We start from the raw sequence: 19743 nt of genomic DNA, 5'->3' as shown, positions 1-19743 counted from the left end.
TGTTTCAGGCTCTCACCATGCAGGCCTGGCTGATCCTCACTAAACTCTATTAAACCAAGCCTCCTGGACTGCTGAGCTTACAAACATCAGCCAAGTACAGCTCTACACCGTCCCCTTTGCACCACAGTATCTGATGGTGTAACTCTTAGCAGTCTGAGAATTTGCATCCTACATGGACCAGACTGACGTGCTTCCTGAGTGCTAAGATTACAGGTGCAGTCAGTTACGCCCGGCCTAACAATTTTTTATGAACATTTAATAATGGACCAGCGAGAGGGCTTAGTGAGTAGGGCTACTTGCCACAAAGGTCTGTCGCAAGGAACCTATATAGCAGAAAACTAACCCTGGCCTGTTGTCCTTTGTAAGTACATTGTGGCACAAGCATATCTACTCATGCACGCACACACACACAAATAAATGTGGATATAAACATGTGTCTGTTTTGGTCCCAGGTGTGGGATGTGGGACTGGTTGATGGTCCACAGCAGCAGACTATTAAGCCTCACATGGGCTCTGAGAGGAGCTCGTTGCCAGCTGTAGATAGTTTAAAATCTGAGGACTCTGGAGACAGAATAAACGCCAGAGCCCAGAGAGTATGGAGCTCAGAGAAAGAACAAGGCTGCTCTTGCTGCTCCTGGTTTCTGTTGTGAGACAAGTTGGAGATCTCCTGAAATGAGGACTGAACTGGCTTCAAGGAACCTGATGACCCTGACCAGCAGGAAGCAGCAAAGAGAATTGCACCCCCTCTCCCACTAACCCTCTCTACTTGATGTTGAAAAGGATTGGGTTAGAGTAGGGAGAAAATAAGTCTCTTAAATGTACACCAACAAATAAAGTACATTAAAAAATTTAATAGGCCAAGAGCACTCAGGAGGTCGAGGCAGGCAGATTAATATCTAAATGGACCCAGAGCTGGGGTTCAAACTCAAGTCCTCATGATGGCATTGCAGTTTGCTCACGGAGCCATCACCTAGGTCTCTGGGATCTTTGTGTCAAAACAAAACAAAATGTTTAATGGACAGTGGTAGTACACACCTTTAATCCCAGCATTCAGGAGACAGAGGCAGGTGGACCACTCTCCAGTTTTGAGAACAGGCTGGTCTCCGTTCCAGGACAGCCAGGGGTACATAGAAAAACTCTGTGTGGAAAAACAAGGCAAGGTGTGGTGGCCACACCTTCGATCTCAGCACTTAGGAGGCAGATGCGTTCCAGGTCAGCCTGGAGACACAACCCTAAAAGAAATTTTTCCTCCACATCTCGGGCATAACATTTGCCCAAGTCCCTGGCTCAGTCACCTGGTATGTCTAGATGTCTTATGTAAAGATTTTTGTGTACACTTGCTTATTTGGTCCTGAGGCCAAAGGGTGTCAGATCTGCCCAACTGGAATTAGCTGTGAGATGGGGGCTGGGTTCTTAACTGCTTAGCCCTCTCCTTCCTTTATTAAGAGCTCACTATATTGGCCCAGTTGGCCTGAAAAACACACACCACACAGCATGTAGACCAGGTTGTTTCCAAGTTACCTGTCTGCCTCTGCTTCAAGTACCAGGACTAAAGGCACGTGACTCCACACCTGACTTTGCTTTCCTCTAGCTATTTTTGAGATAGGGTCTCACTACACAGCTGTGGCTGTTCTGGAACTGGCTATGTAGAATAGGCTAGCCTCAAATTCTGAAAAGATCCTCCTGCTTCTACTTGCCCAGTGCTGGGAAGAAAGGTGTGAGCCAACACACATGGACTTAAGCAACATTTCTATTTAATATGCCTCAGAATAAAGAGAACAGCTCATTTTAAACAAGAAGTTTATTTAAACAACAAGACGCTTGACTTGAAGGGAAAACTATCTAGGATCATTTTGTTCAAGAGTAATTTACCCCTACTTAAAGACAGATTGCCCTACATGTAACAGCTACGTACAAAAAAGTTATAAAATTGTCCTTGGTTTTACAATGATAAATGAAAAACATTAAAATTCTCCAATCGAACAAGGTATGCAAGGATTTTATGTTGTTGGGTTCTTTTGTTAAAACAATGAGAGAAAAATAACTTACTGGAATATAAAGATAAGAGCTGAATGAGCATGCCTCTAATGGAGAAAAGGGGAGATTTCACAGAACCAGTACTTTCCCCGACCATCTCCATCTGATGTCAACCAAAACAGAACATTGGCCATTTAGTTTAAAAAGAAAAAGGAAAGAAAGCAATATGCTTGTGCACATACACCAGTTACTTTATGTACAATAAGGAGATGGGGAGAGGGAAATGAAGAATAGAGAAAACTATACTGTAGTAGTCAGGATGCGGTGGAACCAAATTGCCGTTTTCTAATTGAGAATGTGTTCTTGGTCTATAACAAAATTCTGGAGTAAGTAGCAGGTTCCCTTTTCAGTAGACACCTCCTGTCTGCTGCTGGAACACATCAATCGTGTCTTCATCCTCCATCTCCAACTAGCACAGAAAAGAAAACAAATTTAATACCAGTGAGGAAGAATTTAAATTGACTAGTTTTCATATTAAATTTACAAAAAAGTACACACCCCATACCCACTGACACAATTATAGGTGTCAGTTTCATAAAAACCAGGCATGGTAGAACACACCTGTCTGAAACTGCAGCATTATGGAGCTCAAGAAAAAGGAATGTGGTGCCAGCCACAGGCTGGTCTCAAACACCTGCAATCCTGCCTCAGTCTGCCACATACTGGGGGTTTAAACAAAGTTTTGATTAGCCTAATTATTAAACACAGGGCTGCACACAGCACACACTTGTAATCTCAGCACTCCAGGACTGGGACTCTGGATTCTGACACCAGCCTAGACTACAAGAGGTGATACCCAGTCTTCCAAAACAACACACAAAAAAACAACAAACGAAAAAACAAGATTGGTAAGTTAAACACCAATATAAAAATTTTAAATAAGGCACAATGCTCTTAGGAAATAACATGTCGGCTATACATCCTCAAAACAACAACAACAAAAAAGAGGCGTTAGGCTAAAAATCACCACTTTTAAATTATGCAGCAGGCAGGCACAGTGGAGCACTTGTGTGACTGGGAAACCAGTCACGGTTCCAGGCCAGTCAGAGATGCAGTGAGCCATCTCAAAACCAGCACCTGAGCCACGCAGTACTAAACAGGGCTACTACTGCATCTGTATTTGTACAGATTTATGTACAGAGGCACATGTACATTTATACACAGACTTTCATAGACTTTTTTTTTTGGACACAGGATTTCTCTGTATAGCCCTGGCTGTCCTAGACTTGCTTTGCAGACCAGGCTGGCCTCAAACTCACATAGATCCATCTGCCTTTGCATCCCAAATATTGAGATTAAAGGTATATGCTACTATGACCAACTCAAAGTAAAGTTTTAAATTGCTTTACCTGTTTAATAAAGCCAATTTCAAATTTTGGAATTTCAAGGTTCATTAGCCATTTCATATAAAACAACCACAATGATAGTAAGGTCTTAACACTTAAGACAACACTGTATAGAAATTAAGTTAGTCCTTTATCTTTAAAAAGTTATTTTTATGGCAAGCCAGTTGGCTCAGTGGGTAGAAGTGCTTGCCCTGCAAGTCTGACTACCTTATCCTGACAATCTGAGTTTGATTTTTCCAGAACACAGTGTAAAGAGAGAATTGAATCTTAAAATTGTCCTATCTCGCTTCCCTGCCTCACACATGCTTTAAAAAATAAAAAATAAAATTCCAAAGTACTTCATTCATCCTCAGCTTTTGGGAGGTGCACACAGGAAGATAAAAAACTGAAGATCCAGCTGGGCTTGTGGTGCATGCCTATAATCCCAGCACTCATCGAGGCAGAGGCAGGCAGATCAGGGTGTGTTGAGTCCAGGACAGCCCAGGCTACACAAAGAAGCCTTGTCTCAAAACAACAACAAACAAACAAACAAACTCCCTGTGTAGATCAGGATAGCCTCAGAGATTTGCCTACATCTGCTTCACAAGTGCTGGGATAGGTGTTTGCCATCATGGCCAGGTCAGAATATTTTGTCAGCATGTATGCATGTGCACCATTATTCATATATTGGAGATCCAGAGGATTGTTGCGCAACTGTGTGGGTACCAAGAAAGGAACCTGAGTCCTCTTAAAGAACAGCCAGGGCTCTTTAACTGCTGAGCCAAGAGCCCTCCTACCTTTTAGCCTTCAAGTGCACCCACACTACAAGTGAGCTCAGTGTCCACTATACACAAGAGAGCACAGGTCACATATAACTGGACTACAGAAGGCTGTGAGCCTCCTATGCAAGAGAACATACTTTTTAAAACTACTGAGCCATAGCTCCCCACCACTCCTCTCCAGGTTTGTTTTGTTTTGTTTTTTTCTTCCTTTCTGGGGAGTAGGAACAGGATGAAATGGCATCTCACTGTCTAGCTCTGGCTGTCCCAGAAATCACTATGCAGACCAGACTGGCCTGGAACTCAAGAGATCCAACTGCTCTACCTCCTGAGTGCTAAGATTAAATTAAGGTGTAAGCCATCATGCCCAGCTCCCCTCCAGTTTTTACTGGAGAGTTAAAGCTGAAATTCAAATCAAGCAATGGCTCAAATTTTGTAATCCCAGGAGGCCTGCTCAGTATTCAAGATAGCTTAGGAAACACATATGGCTCAAAAAAAGGCCAACCTTGGTTGTATGCTCCTGTAAATTTCAGGAGGGACGGGCACAATCACTACAAAAGCCAAAAACAAACCAAACAAAAATAAAAGATCATGTGGCAATGGCCCATGCCTTTAATCCCTGCACTTAGGGAGGCAGAGGCGGGCAGATCTCCAGTTTGAGGCGAGCCTGGTTTACAGAGTGAGTTCTAGAAAAGCCAGGGCTAAAAGAGAGAGAGGAAAAAAATTATTTCTCAAGAGAAAAAAAATAAAATTCAGTGAATCAAATTTTTTTCCAGTCTTAAACGGAAGTTTTAGTGGGAAAGGATACAAATGCTTCAGACAAAGACAACCATATATTGCAGAATTATAGGGAAAAAAGCAAAAACCAAAAACCTCAGTGCTAGGTCAAAGAAATTAGAGCACTGCCAAAGTCTACAAAGAGTCACCTACATATGCAGAGTCAAACCCAGCTAGCAAGGGCAACAGAGTAGGCAGACTGAGCCAAGAATAGATGAAAACCAAAAGTATCACAACAGATTTTTAAAAAATCACTTTTATACAGAAACTAAAACAGTCAGGCTCAACAGCCAGCTACCTGTGAAGAACTCTTCTAGGCCCAATAATTCTAAGGTGAGTAAGTACTACAGTAACAAAGAACAAAGCAAACAACAAAATTTACAGTCTAGAAAAACAAAGTTTTCATTTCAACAACTTTTTCTTTTTTTTGAGACAGAGTTTCTCTGTATAGCCATGGCTGACCTCAGAACTCAGATCTATCTGCCTGCCTCTGTGACTTCAAGGCTAGACTGGTGCAGGACAGCCAAGGCTACACAGAGAAGCCCTGTCTTAAAAACAAAAAAAAAACAAAAACAAAAAAAAGCGTTGGGGTGGGGCTCGAGAGATGGCTTTCTCTTCCAAAGGTCCTGAGTTCAATTCCCAGCAACCACATAGTGGCTCATAACCACCTATAATGAGTGCCCCTTTCTGGCGTGTACGAATACATGCAGGCAGAGCACCGTATACATAATTAATCAAAATTAAAAAAAAAAAAATAACCCAGCACTTGGAAAGAGGTAGGATGATCTCTGAGTTCTAGGCCAGACTAGTCTATAGAGTTCAAGGGCAGCCAAAAGCTACAGGGAGAAATCCTGTCTTGAAAAAACAAACAAAAAACCCCACAAGGCTGGATATACTAGTAGATCTTCCCAAGTATAAGGACCTTCGACTGGACCCTGTACTAACATAAAAAGCTGAGCATTTGTTGTCTGGAGAGATGGCTCAGTAGTTAAGAACGCTATGTGCTCTTCCGAAGGACCTGAGTTCATGTCCTAGCACCACCCACATGGCAGCTCACAACTGTTAACTCCAGCTCCAAAGGAGCTGTTACTTACATATCAATGCACATAAAATGAAACTATAAAAATTATAGCTGAGTTTGAGGACAGCCTGGCCTACAAAGCGAGTCCAGGACAGCCAGGGCTACACAGAGAAACCCTGTTTCAGGGAGAGAGAAGAGAAAGAGAATGCTAAGCATTTGAATCCCCAGCATCCATGTTAAAAGATATGCCAGCACCATGGGCAGCAGATGTGAGAGGATGAGAAGAGGGTGAATGCAGCCAACCTCCAGGTTCAGGGAGAGACCCAGTTTCACGGGATTAAAGCTTAGAACAATACAGCAGACACCTGATGTCCTCACCAGCCTCTGCACACACACAGGCCCAAGCATAAAAACATACAAACACATATAAAACACAATTTTCCTAAAAGTAGAGATCTTTACCTGTGCAGGTGTGTCTGTTTCATTGATTGGTTGCCCATCAAACCGGAATCTGATCTGCCTCATTGACAAACCCTAACAAGAGATTAAAAGCAAACAGTACATAATCATTGGAAATTCTTTTTCTTAGAGACAGGGTCTCACTATGTAGCTTTGGCTGTCCTACCATATGGACCAGGATGGATAAAAATTCCATTTTGATAGAACTATAAATAGGGGCTGGAGAGATGGCTCAGTGGTTAGGAACACTGGCTGTTCTTCCAGAGGTCTTGAGTTCAACTATCAGCAACCATAAGATGGCTCACAACTATCTCTAATGGAATCTGATCCCTCCTTCTGAAATACAGGCACAAACACAGAAGAAAAATTCATATAAATAAATCTTCGCTGGGCAGCGTTGGTACACACCTTTCCTGAGGCAAAGGCAGGCAGATCACTGTTGAGTTCAAGGCCAGCATGGCCTACAAAGTGAGTCCAGGACAGCCAAAGGCTACACCAAAGAAATTGTCTTGAAAAACCAACCAGGGGCTGGAGAGATGGCTCAGTGGTTAAGAGCACTGTCTGTTCTTCCAAAGGTCATGAGTTCAATTCCCAGCAACCACATGGTGGCTCATAACCATCTATAATGTGAACTGATTCCCTCTTCTGGCAGGTGTAAATGCAGATAGAACACTCATATACATAAAATAAATAAATCTTAAAAAAAAAAAAAAAAAAAAAACCAACCAAACAAACAACCCAAACAAAACCCTACAAATGAATATATGTAACCCTAGGATTTTGAGGTTTTTTTTTTTTATACGGACCACCAATATACGCTAACATTTTCTATGCATATAAACATTCGTTATTTGTGGTCAACGTGTCCTACGGCTTCTGGCTAGTATCAACAAAGTACAGATCAGTATCTGCTGATAGATCTAACAATTCCAATGTTTTGGCTTCAACAGTTACTGAATGGGGACTCCAGTGATTTCTAGAGGTATAAATACAAAGTCTGGACAGGCAGTACCACTCAGTAGGTATAGGTCTTGCCATGGAAGCCTGGCAATCCATTCAATCCCTGGACTCACCTAAAGGTGGATGGAATGAACTGATTCCAAGCTGGAGGCATGGTGGCATACCTTTAGTCTAGCACTGGAGAGGCAGAAGCAGCCAAATCTCTTTGAGGCCAATCTGGTCTATAGAATTTGAGGACAGCTAGGCCTATACAGAGAAATCCTATCTCAAAAAACAAAAAAAGTATTGGCTCCAAAAATACTTCCTTCAGCCTCCCATCATCACACACACACTAAAAGTTAAAACACATAAACACCTAAGAGGGAGAGGTATGAGATGGTTTAGAGCCTAAAGGCTACCAAGCCTTATGATCTGAGTTTGACTCCCTAGCACATAATGAGGAGAGATGAACTCTACCAAGCTGTCCTGACTCTAAGTGTGGCATGTAGTACATGGGTGCACACACGCCTTTTGAAAACAAATTTGTTGTTAAGGGCCTAGGAAGCCTTGGAACTCTCACTACATACACTCGTGAGATGTATACTATCAGACCCAACTCCCCCCTTTGTAAAAAAAAAAAAAAAAAGGTTTCACAGGTTCAGGAAACGGCACACACCTTTACTAGTCCCAGCACTAAGGAGGCAGATGGAAGATGGATCTACTTAACTTCGAGGACAGCCTGGGCTACAGAGCCAGCTCCATGACAGTCTAGGCTGTTACACAGAGAAACTCTGTCTCAAAAAAAAGTAATGAAGGCAGGCAGGGTGGAAACTGGGATGGACAAGTCTGGGGTCTGATGGGATGCATAGTCTGGACAGATGAAAATTAATTCACTGCAATATGAACCCAGAAACTCCTGAGCATTAGAAAGCAAACCAAAATATAAAACAAAAACCTTGGTTGTCCTGGAACCTAATACTAAGACTAAGCTGACCTACAACTCATTTGTATGTTGGTTTTTTGGTGGTAGGGATTGAACCCAAGGTTTCATGTCTGCTAGGCAAACATTCTACCATCAACCCAAATAAGTCTTTTGACAGCATGCACCTATTTCATGGTTTGGAAGCCAGGTCTGAGGTGGCCCTCAAACTCAGTAGAGAATGACATCTTCCTAATCCTGTTTCCACCTCTCTAGTGTGGGGCCAAATTTACTCAGTGCTAGAGGTCAAACCAAGGCTTTGTGAATTATCAGGCAACTCTACCAACAGACTCTGGTGCCATCCCTCACTGTTTCTAATGATCTGATCTTCTGGTGGAGTTAAGAGTTGTGAGCTGACATATGGTCCTGGGAATTAAACCCAGGTACTTTGGAAGAGCAGCCAGCTTTTAACCAATGAGCTATTTCTCCAGCCCTGACCCCTAACTCTTAAGGAGTCAGTTATGTGATTCGTATAAATCCCTCTTAATTGAAAAACCACATGAAAGTTAAAAATCTTTTTTTTCTTTCTGAACCTAGCATTTATATTTACATACTTAACAGTCAGGAACAGAACTTAAGGTTTTTTTTGGTTTATTGAGACAGGGTTTGTGTGTTGACCAGGCTGGCCTTGAACTCACAAAGACCCACCAGCCTCTGGCTCCAGAGTGCTAGGATTAAAGATATGTGCCACCACACCCAGCCTAATTTTGTTTTGTTTTTTTAAATGTACAAGTAATTAAGATTCTTGTGAAAACTAAAGTGACAGACTAGCATGCATGAGGCCTTGGGTTCAACACCCAGCATTACAAAAAAAAAAAAAAAAAATCTAGGTATAATAATTCTATTAAACCTCACAAAAAGTAAGACTGAGGTTTTTCAGGACAAGATTTCTGTGTAGGCCTGGCTATCCTGGAACTCAACTCTGTAGAGCAGCAGGTTGGCCTCAAACTCAGATCCACCTGCCTCTGGGTCCTGAGTGCTGGGATGACTGTGCCATTACCACCTGGCCCAGGATTGTTGTGGATAGAAACGTTTTTGTTTTGGTCCCAGATGTGGGACTGGTGCAGATGGTCCACGCAGTAGACTATTAGCCTCATATGGGTTCTAAGGAGCTCTTTGCTGGCTGCCAATAGTTTGAATCTGAGGACTCTAGAAAGAGAATAAATGCCAGAGCCCAGAGAGTGCGGAGCTCAGAGAAAAAACAAGACTGCTCTTGCTGCTCCTGGTTGCTGTTGTTGAGAAAAGAAGTTGGAGATCTCCTGAAACAAGTACAGGATTGGCTCTAAGGAACCCAATGACCCTAACCAGCAGGAAGCAGCTAAAGAGAACTAGGCCTCCTCTCCCACTAGCCCTTTCTCTCTCCTACCTGGTACTGCAAGGGATTGGGGTGGAGTAGGGAGAAAAAAGATAAAAGATATATAAATAGATTTAAAAAACTATGCCAATACAGGATGACTTTTAATTCTAACACTTCATCCTCCCAGGTGCTAGGATTACAAGAGTGAGCCACCATACCCAGTTTCTTCTGCTTCCCTTTTTATCAGACAGAGCCTTTCTATATAGCCTGGACTAGCCTTGATGTTCAAGATTCTCCTGCGTCAGCCTCTTGAATATTGAAAATTATATTATAGGCTATGTTAACACATCTTGCACTACTTTTCTAATACCTAGTATTTGAAGTTTTCATATTTTAAAACATAACCATTTAAGTAGAATTACAGAAATTTTAGATAATGTATCAAGATAATAAAAACTACCAAATTTGTGCTGGAGATACAAGATCACTTTGTAGGAATTTTTTCTTAGATTTGATCCCTAGCATCACAAAAACTGTGTGAAGTACGCCTATACTCCTAGACACAGGACTTTCAGAAATTCAAGGCTATATACAGTTAAGGTCAGATGGGGGCTGAGAGACCTACCCTCAACAAATGAAAATATCAGACTTTAGAAAATTGGATTTTCCCCAGAAACCTGTGAGTGATGAACTTTCAATGGTAGGTAACAGATAATAACCGCATTCCCAACTACTTACAAGGGACTGAGCTCCGGGTCTCCCCATGGTGGGGAAATGCTCTACTACTTTACTATGTCTATTCCTAAGCCTGATAATCCCCTTTTTAAAGACTCTACCTACTCAGTGTGTGTGTGGGGGGGGGGGTTTGTGAGTGCTGGGAAATAGAATAGTAGAATGCTTGCCTAGCACATGACTCTGCTATTCTGTTCCATGTGGGGCTACACATGTGCCACAGTACCAGCATGGAGTAGATCCCAGGACAAAACCAACTCTTAGAAGTCACTGGTTCTCGCGGCTGGAGATGGCTCAGTGGTTAAAAGCACTGGCTGCTCTTCCATAGGACCTGGATTCAATTCCCAGCACACCCACAGCAACTCACAATGCCTGTGTAATACGATACAGGGGATCTGACATCCTTATACAAACATACATGCACGCAAAACCACTAACGCATTAAAAAAAAAAAAAGTCAGTGGTTCTCTCCCTTTACTGTGGCTTTCGGGAATTGAATACAATCAGGTTTGCAGAGCCACCTCAAAAAGGCCCGTCCCAAATTCTGTTAACTTTGTTTTGTTTTTCGAGACAGGTTTCTCTGCATAGCTCTGGCTGTCCTAGAAGGCCAGTGTGGCCTCAAACTCAGAGATCCACCTGCCTCTGCCTCCCTGGGTACTGGAATTACATGTACCACTGTGCCCGGCTACTTCTGCCATTATTACAGCTGATGAACAAGTGTGGGAAATAGAGCTGTCATCTTTAAAGTTGCCCTTGCTGTACTGACTTAGCATTCCAAAGGGAAGCACTAGTAAAACTTGCACTGACTCTCCAACATTTGTCCAAATCAAGAGAATGAGCCTGGCTTGCTACCCTATCGATGAGGAAAAGGCTAAAGGACTGCCTGAGTTTGAGGTCAGTCTAATCTACATGGTATGTTCTAGGCAGCCAGGGCTACACAGGAAGACCCTGTTTCAGAAGAAAACAAACAAACAAACAAACAAAAAAAAAACCAACACTCAAAGAGAACTATTTCCTCTTGACACCTATATAACAATTTTCTTATTTAATATAGAAATATAAATGTGTAAAATATTAAGTGTTCATGCTTTACTCAAAAGAATTAAATCTTTATATCCTCAGGAGCCGAGTAGGCAATCTAATGGCTTCGGGTACATGAATCTGGCTTCAATCCCCAAAACATACAAAAATTATGACCTTTTTCTTTCTTTAAATTGGTTTTTCCAGATAGTGTTTCTTTCTGTAGCCTTAGCTGTCCTGGACTCACTTTGTAGACCTGGTTGACATTCTAACTCACAGAGATCCATCCACCTCTGCCTTCCTGAGCACTGGGATTACAGGCAAATGCCACTGGGCCCCTCTACATTATAACCTTTTTGGTTATTGGGGGGGGGGAATGAAGGCTAGAATCTACATAGTTCAGAAAAACTGTAATACCACAAATTCAAATTGGTTAAAATGCTCTCTTTTTTTAGACAGGGTTTATCTGTATAGCCTTGGCTGTCCTGGAACTATCTCTGTAGACCAGGCTGGCATGGAACTCAAGAGATCTGCTTGCCTCTGCCTCCAGTGCTGGGAATAAAGGTGTTGGCCATCACATCTAGAAGATTTCTCAAATGTTTTGACAGAAGGCAATGCCTAAATAGTAAAAGAAAAAAAAAATTTCACTTTTTTTTTTTAAATCTCCTTGGGAACTGGTAGAGGAGATTAAAGAGGTGTTAGTGGTTTTTTGGCACTAGAAAGATAATAAACCTACCTACCAGCAAAGCACACCATCACATTCACCTTACCAAAAATAGTCATGACAAAATTGTGATAGTTTATTTTCTGCTCCTAATTCGGTTGTACAAATGGAGTAAGCGGAAGTGCATTTATCAATTCCTCACCTGTCGTTCACAATAGGCTTTCATTAGTTTACTAAGTGGTGTATGCCTCTTAATCTTAAACTGCACCACAGAACCATCCTGCCCCGCCACCTTCAAATTAATATGATCGTTGTTCTCAGTCTTGACTCCTTCCTGTTGAAAGAAAAATAAGAGTGTAATTTGGAAAATGTGAAACACCTTTAAAGCAGCAGGCCCAAACGCTTCAGAATCAACAGGTTTCTCTTATTCTCTAGCAAACACTGTACAGCTGTTCCCAGCTGCTGATCTGAAAGATGAGAAAGCCTGCAGCAAGTGTTACAAGGCTGTTACAGAAACACTGACACTAGCAACCGCACCAACACACTCTCAAGTCCTCTTCAATTTACTGTAATGTTTTTGAGGCTGAATTTTCTAAAATGGCATATTTCCCCGTCATCACCAAAATTTTCTGCTTCCCACTAACCCCGTTCTTTCTTTTTTCAAAGTGTTTTAAGTACAACAACGGATGGAAGGGTGGTGAGAAAACCATACCTTACATTTCAAAACTCATTGCTATCCCTCTGGATTAAGTTAGCAAACTCCGATCGAAGACCATATCAAATCAACAAATCTTAAAAAAAAAAAAAAAAAAAAAAACCAAACAGCCTCAACTGAGGGATATTCCGATTCTCCCTTCTGCACTGGCAGATTAACGTTCGACTCTTATGAGCAGCTTCATTTTTAGTTCAGAGCTTATTTTCCCCTCCCCTTTGCTGTCATGGATGGAATGCACAGTCTTCGCGTAGTCTTCCCGCTGCTTGCGACCCAAACCGAACTTCAGCAAAATCAGATGTAAATGTCCAAGGATTCTTTAATCCCGAGTCCCCAGGTAGAGTCGAGGCCGGAGCGCGCCCTGGGGACTGATGCGAGTTCCCTCGTCCACAGCCAGGTCTCCGGGTGCCTCAGAAGGCGCGTTCTCAAGTTGAGCCCATCACGTCTCCGCTCGCGCCTCAGCCTCCAACCACAACAAGCCACATGGTTCCCGCCAGGGTCCGGGTTTCTGGGCGCCCTGCAAAGCGGCGCCGCCCCTCCCCCGCGGGCCCGTGGACTTCGAGTGGGGCCGACCCGGAATCCCCGATCCGGGGCTGGCCGAGCACGGCCCATTGATTCGGGGCGGCCCCCGCCCCGGGAGGGGAAGCCCGGCCCGCGGGCTCCCGCCGCCGCCGCCGCCGACCCGGGCTCCGCGCGCCCAACGCTCTCCGCACACGCGCCGGCCGCCGCCGAGGAGCCAGCGCGGGGCCGCCGGGCCCGCGGGCCCCCGCGATGCGCCGCCCGCCCCGCGCCGCGCGCGCTCCGAGGCCCTGGGGGCGGGGGAGGGCGGCGGGCCTCCTCGGGCGCGGGCGGGCGGGAGAGAGCGAGAGGGGAAAATGGCGCGGAGCCGGGCCTGAGCCGCGGCTGGCCCCGTGGGGGGCCCCCGGGCGGGCAGGAAAGCCCGCGGCGGGCTTCGGCCGGACCCAGGGCCGCGCCACCCGCCGGCCCGCACGGCGGGGCGAAGGCGGCGGCCCCGAGCTCACCTTGGGTTTCTCGTCGGCCATGGCGAGCGCCGGAGTCTCCTCAGCTGCCGCTTCACAAAAGAGGCACCAGGTCCGCACTGAAGGAGCACACAAGCAGCACCAGGAGCGGCAGAAGAAGGAGGCGGCAGCGGTGGACGAGGCAGAGGGCGCGCGCACGTCGTGCGCTCCCTCCCCCCACCCTGCGTGCGCGAGCACGAGCGGCCGGGGCCTCTCATTGGTTGCCGTTTCGCGGGAGCGCGCAACGCTTACATAACCACCCCTTCCGCCCCCCCACGCCGCCCTCGCCTCCGCCGCCTGGGCCAGGCGCCGGCCAGGCCGGCGGGAAGAGGCGCGGACACGCGCACCGTTCCCGCCGCGGGGGCGCGCCTGGCTCTGGGCGGGGCTGTATTGTCCTCCTTCTTTGGTGGAGCAAAATCAAAATGGCTTCCAGCTGGTCCTCGGCGAGGACAAGAAGGCTTGTGGCCTTAGACGTGAGCCTAGACCAACTCCACGTGGAAGAGGGAACCTAAGTCAGAAAAGCAGCAGCAGCAGCTTCTGAGAGAAACTCTTGTTCAGTAGAACAAATGCAACCTCTGCCCATCAAACTTCCCAGTCCCTTTATCCTTCACCCTCAACCAGCTTCCTACCCCATAACCCCAAATCTCTTCCAACCCCATAACCCCAAATATCTTCCAACCTGTTGGTAACACTGCACCAACTGAGGAAATATGTTTTTGTATCCACTCAAGGAACTCCTTGTTTGTGGCCTGTCTCCCAACTCAAGAGGACACAGCCCATCAGGAAAAAACGACCCAACATAAAGCTTACGCAAATAAACCCTTTACCCAGTACAAAATAGAAGCAGGATTCTCCCGTTTGAACCTGCTATCTGCACTATGGATCCCATCCTGTGCCTCTCACTTGGTTTTAGAATACCCTGTATCCATGTATTTTCTTCTACTTCAGCATTACCACGGGAAAAGAATTCTCATCTTACATTGCCACCATAATGTTTCTTGTCGGCCAAACAGCATAAAAGATGTCCATGCCAGCTGTCTCCACCCCCTCAACTCCCACTTACTCCTCAATCCACTGCAATCTGTTACTGTCCCCATAGCTCCACTAAAACTCTCTACAAGGTCACCTTTTGCTGGATCTAGTAATGTGTGCTATTGAACTCCCTGTGATTTTGCAGAAAAGTTTTGTTTTTCTATCACCTCAGGCTTGTCCTTTAGCATACCAGAATCCTTTTCTTCATCAAATTTTCTTATAATTGTTTCTTAGAGTTTTATTACAGACTTTTGTTTGTTTGTTTTTAGGTTTTGGCTTTTTCAAGACAGGATCTCTTTGTGTAGCCCTGCCTGTCCTGGACTCACTTTGCAGACCAAGCTGGCCTCAAACTCACATAGATCCCCGGCCTCTGCCTCCAGAGTGCTAGGAGTAAAGGCATGCCCCACCAACCTTTATTGCAGACCTTTAAATTTTACTATTTTCCTCCACAAAGACTAATTAAGTCTTTCCATTACCATTCACTTACTTCTAACTTAAAAAAAAAAAAAAAAGTCTCTTGGTGTAGCCCTGGCTGTCCTAGAACTCTTTTTGTAGACTAGACTGGCCTCAAAGGTACAGAGCTCTACCTGCCTCTGCCTCCCAAGTGCTGCGATTAAAGGCATGAATGCCCCTCAGACTTCTTTTTAATCTTTAGGGAGGCAAGATAAGCAGGCCACACATTCCTGGGACTTGCTCTGTGGACCAGACTCCCCATGAACTCAGAGATCCTATTGCATCTGCCACCTAAGCGCTGAAATTCCCCCCCCAAACATCCAAGAGGATAAAGCAAATATTTTCTCCTGAGTATTGAAAACATTAAACATTTTGTGTAATATCACAGAGCTTGCAGGGAGTGGACAAGGTGGATGCCTGACCGACCAGTACTCGGGACAGAGAAAAAGATGTTTTCCTGGTCTGTGAAGTTCTACTAAAGCCTCAGGGGTTTTGTCACCACAACATGCCTCCCCATCCTGTAGAACTGCAGAGACAAATGTGTAGTATAACTCACCCTAATTAGCATGTGGGGGCTTCCAACAACACAAAGGTCATTTAAGTACTAACATCCAGGAGACTGGAATCTCTTCACAATATACCTAGCCCCCATCAAAGTTACACTAAATTACAAATCACCTTCAGGCAAAGAAGGGCTTTATATAAAATGCATATTCCAATGTGTGAACAAGGACACATACTCCAAAAGCACACAAGAGTTCTGCAAAATGGGTTTAGGGAAGTGCTGAAATCACAGGGAGTCTGGAGAGCTGGCTCAGTGGTTAAGGGTACTGGCTTCCCAAAAACTGGGGTTTAATTCAAAATCCCCACATGGTCTGTAACTCCAGTCCCAGGGTGGATCTAACAATCGCTTCTGGCCTCTGAGAATATTGCATGCACTTGGTGTACAGCAAAAATACAGGCAAAACACATAATTAGAACCACACACACACACACAAAGGGTATGCATATACAGTGAAGTCTTGTAATCCCAGCTACTTGGAAGGATGCCAGAGAATCACAAGGTTGAGGCCTACCTTGGCTATATATGTGTTTTAGGGAAGTCTAGGCAACCCGGAAAGCCATAGCTCAGACAAGAAAAGAAAAAACATGGCTGGGGAGAAGTGTCTGTGGAGGGCACTTTTCTAGCATATCCTAGGCCAGAGAGTAGTCCTCGACACCATAAAATAACACACTGAAAAACTTCTGTTCACTGTTCGTGAAAGGCTAGAGATGGGCCCAGGAGGTAAATGCACTTGCTACTACACCTGATGGCCCATTTTCGGTAGAACCTATCTGTGGAAGGAGAGAACCAGTTCCCACAAGTTGTCATTTCACACATATGCAGACTGCCCAAATAAATAAATTGATTCATTCATTAAAAACAAGGTGGGGCAGTGATGGCACGCCTTTAATCCCAGCAATCGGGAGAAAGAGACAGTTGGGTCTCTGTGTTTGAGGCCAGCCTGATTTATAAATCGAGTTGCAGGATGTTCAGGGCTACCCAGAGAAACCCCATCTCAAAAAACAAAAACACAATTAGGGGCTACAGAGAAACGTTGCTGGATAAGAGTATTTGATGTTCTTTTTTTTTTTTTTTTTTAAGATTTATTTATTTATTTATTATGAAGGCACCAGATCTTATTATAGATGGCTGTGAGCCCCCATGTGGTTGCTAGGAATTGAACTCAGGACCTCTGGAAGAGCAGCTGGTGCCCTTAACCTCTGAGCCAGCTCTCCAGCCCATGTTTGGTGTTCTTACACAGGACTGGAGTTCAGTTCTTTTGGGGGTGAGGGGTTTGGGGTTTAGGTTTTGGGCTTTGGAGACAGGGTTTCTCCGTGTATCCTTAGCTGTCCTGGACTCATTTTGTAGACCCAGGCTGGCCTTGAACACACAGAGATCCAACTGCCTCTGCCTCCTTGAGTGCTGGGATCACAGGCATGTGCCACCGCACCCAGCTCAGTTCTTGACTCTCAACTGCCAGCTCAAGGAGAATCCAAAAAAAAAACATTTTTAAAAAAGAAAGTGCAGTAAGTTTACACAGAAAGGAATAGCAGTAGCAGACATTAAATGAGTGATTACCAAGTGAGGAGACTAGCTAGGTCCTTAGTCCTCAAGAAGCCTCTGGTAATTATCTCGACAGAGAAGCTGCACAACTTATCAACCACCCTGAAGTGGTAGAAACCTTATAGGATGCAGGCCTTGTGACTCAGACTCCAGACCTTAATTTCCATGGAAGGCTTCAGAGAAAAATATGTAAAAAAATCTGGGCAGTATAAGAATTGGGTGCATATTATAATGGGCTTTCTTGGATTGTCAGATCACACTAATGACTCAGAGATACACTCTGCCACGTGGCCTGTTACCTTTCCTCTGTCTCTCAGTCCTGGTGCCTGTTTTTTCCTCCATGTTTGTCTGAGGACCCTTTCACCCCTGATTCTTCCCCAAAATTTCTATCTCTGCCCAGAAGCTGCACCTTTCTTTCCTATCTTTGCTATTGGCCATTGTTCAGCTCTTCCTTAAACCAACCAGAAGGTGTTAGAGGGAGTGTTTACAAAACGTGATGTGGAACAATGCCAAAGTCCAGCCTGTAATCAGATCTCTGCCAGCACAGAAATCACCATTTGAATATACAAAGACAACGACGTTGACACAGTGCACAAAAGGTCACCCCAACATCTCCCCCTTTTAGTCCAAAAAAAAGGCTGTTTCTCTAACATCAATAGACTATATAAAATGAGAATTCCATTCTGCTTGAGGTAGCTAAGAGCTGAGGTTGCCTGACCACTGCACCTGCTGCCCAGGGCTCTGTTCAACTTTCTGTGGAAATGCTTTAAGTCAAGCCATCGGACCCCACTAAGCATAGGGTTAAAAAGGTTTCCACTCAAAAATTGGGTGAGGGGCTGGAGAGATGGCTCAGAGGTTAAGAGCACTGACTGCTCTTCCAAAGGTCTTGAGTTCAATTCCCAGCAACCACAGGGTGGCTCATAACCATCTATAAAGAGATCTGGTTTCCTATTCTGCTGTGTAGGTGTACATGCAGGCAGAACTCTGTATACATAATAAAATAAATAAATAAATAAAATTGGGTGAGGACCAATGGCTGCAGTTCAGAGATATGCCACCAGCCCACATCAGTGACTGACATCCTCCTGGCTGACCTGCACTCACAGCTGGACAAGCATGGCCTGGCCCTCTCTAATCTGGAAGTGCTGTCTGAACCCAAGGACCAAGCATGGCATCCTGGCCACCCAGGTGGTGGCCGTGACCCTGAAGATGGCTGATGAGGCAGTCCCGGAGCACTCTGAGTCAAGATGTGTTCTAGACTGCACAGGTGCATCCTGGGCTGTCTGGGCATCATCCTCACCTGCAGTGCATACCACAGTTCTACCTGCCGGAGACATCCTTTTCTTCTGCCCTCAAAGAGCTCCATAACAACCTGGACAGCCACCTGCAGAAGTCAGAGTTCTCCCACTTCCTCTGGCTTCCTCACAGTGAGAATGTCAGCATCATCTACCAAGACCACACCAACAAAGCCCCCTCCTCTGTTTCTAACTGGTTTGGGGACTGTGCCCCCGGGTTCTACCTAATGGAGTCCTTGCTCTGGATCAGCCCCTATCTGCCATGCCTAATGGGCTGGATCAACTGCTTCTTCTTCTGGCTATTGTTCAACCACAAGGAGAGCAGAAACTTTAGCCACAAAATCTTTACCAGTGAATGTTGCTTCAAGGAGCATGTCCAAGACTGGGTCATTCCCAGGGAGAAGACCAAGAAGGCCCTGTTGAAGCTAAAGGCAATGCTGGACCATCCTCCAACCCCCAAAAGAAAAAAAAAAAGTCGTAGCATGGAGATGCTTCAACCAAGGTGATGAAATCCTGCTGAGTTCCTGCTTCTGGAGGGACAACTGTTCCACGAACATCATTATGTACAGGCTCTATGGCAAGGGAGTGCCTCGGCTGAGCTGGTGGCTGGCCTACGAGACCATCATGAAGTCTGGAGGCAGGCCCCACTGGGCAAAGGCCCACAATTGCACCAGGAGGGACTTTGAGAAAATGTAAGCTTCCTTTCCTAAGTTCTGTGACATCTGTGAGAAGCTGGACGCCACTGGAATGTTCTTGAATTCATGCCTGGAAAAGGTGCTCTACTTGAGCAGGAAACAAGCCATCCCGACCCCTTACTCTCCTGCTGCCTTTGCGGGGCGGAGGAGTCTCATAGGCACAGTGGGCTGACCTCCTCTCTCGACCACAGAGAATGGCTGGGCTCTGGGGAGGACCTCTCTGCTCCTTTCTCCACCATCTTCATAACACCCCAGGCGAGATGTGACCTCTCACTCAAATTCCTGTTTGCATTTCCATGAGTCACACATATATTGCAACCATCCCAGTACAAAGGGGATCCCTGACATGTCATATCTGTTCAGATTAGGAATTTGGTCATTTCTAGGTTCTAACTATCCAT

The 19743-nt window shown here is 45.0% G+C and overlaps 1 protein-coding gene and 1 pseudogene across 3 annotated transcripts; one reads left to right on the top strand and one right to left on the bottom strand.

The window, feature by feature from the left end:
* Nucleotides 1-1786: 1786 nt before the first annotated feature.
* On the bottom strand, nucleotides 1787-13962 carry Sumo2 (small ubiquitin like modifier 2). 3 transcript variants are annotated; one of them, XM_021635528.2, is made up of 4 exons: nucleotides 13764-13961; nucleotides 12232-12363; nucleotides 6402-6473; nucleotides 1787-2446 (listed from the first exon to the last, which is right to left on the bottom strand). In XM_021635528.2, exons 1-4 carry the CDS (start codon nucleotides 13782-13784, stop codon nucleotides 2384-2386), a joined length of 288 nt encoding a protein of 95 aa, XP_021491203.1. In that variant the 5' UTR covers nucleotides 13785-13961; the 3' UTR covers nucleotides 1787-2383. The 3 variants fall into 3 exon arrangements, with proteins under 3 accessions (XP_021491203.1, XP_060242392.1, XP_060242391.1); XM_060386408.1 differs by lacking the exon at nucleotides 1787-2446 and adding an exon at nucleotides 11904-11983 and having other exon boundaries at nucleotides 13764-13962; XM_060386409.1 differs by lacking the exon at nucleotides 6402-6473 and having other exon boundaries at nucleotides 13764-13959.
* On the top strand, nucleotides 13783-19514 carry LOC110548113 (L-gulonolactone oxidase-like; annotated as a pseudogene).
* The last annotated feature ends 229 nt before the right edge of the window (nucleotides 19515-19743 follow it).

Source organism: Meriones unguiculatus, chromosome 7, assembly GCF_030254825.1.
Source record: "Meriones unguiculatus strain TT.TT164.6M chromosome 7, Bangor_MerUng_6.1, whole genome shotgun sequence".
NCBI lineage: Eukaryota > Metazoa > Chordata > Mammalia > Rodentia > Muridae > Meriones > Meriones unguiculatus.
Note: the sequence above shows the minus strand (reverse complement) of the source record. Positions and strands in the feature narration are given on the sequence as shown.

Coding starts and splice junctions, on each gene's coding strand:
- Sumo2 (XM_021635528.2), bottom strand. CDS start 13,784: ATGGCCGACGAGAAACCCAAG. Junction 6,474..12,231: donor AAGCCTATTGTGAACGACAG/GTGAGGAATTGA, acceptor ATCTCTTGTTAG/GGTTTGTCAATGAGGCAGAT. Junction 2,447..6,401: donor AAACAGACACACCTGCACAG/GTAAAGATCTCT, acceptor TTTCTGTGCTAG/TTGGAGATGGAGGATGAAGA.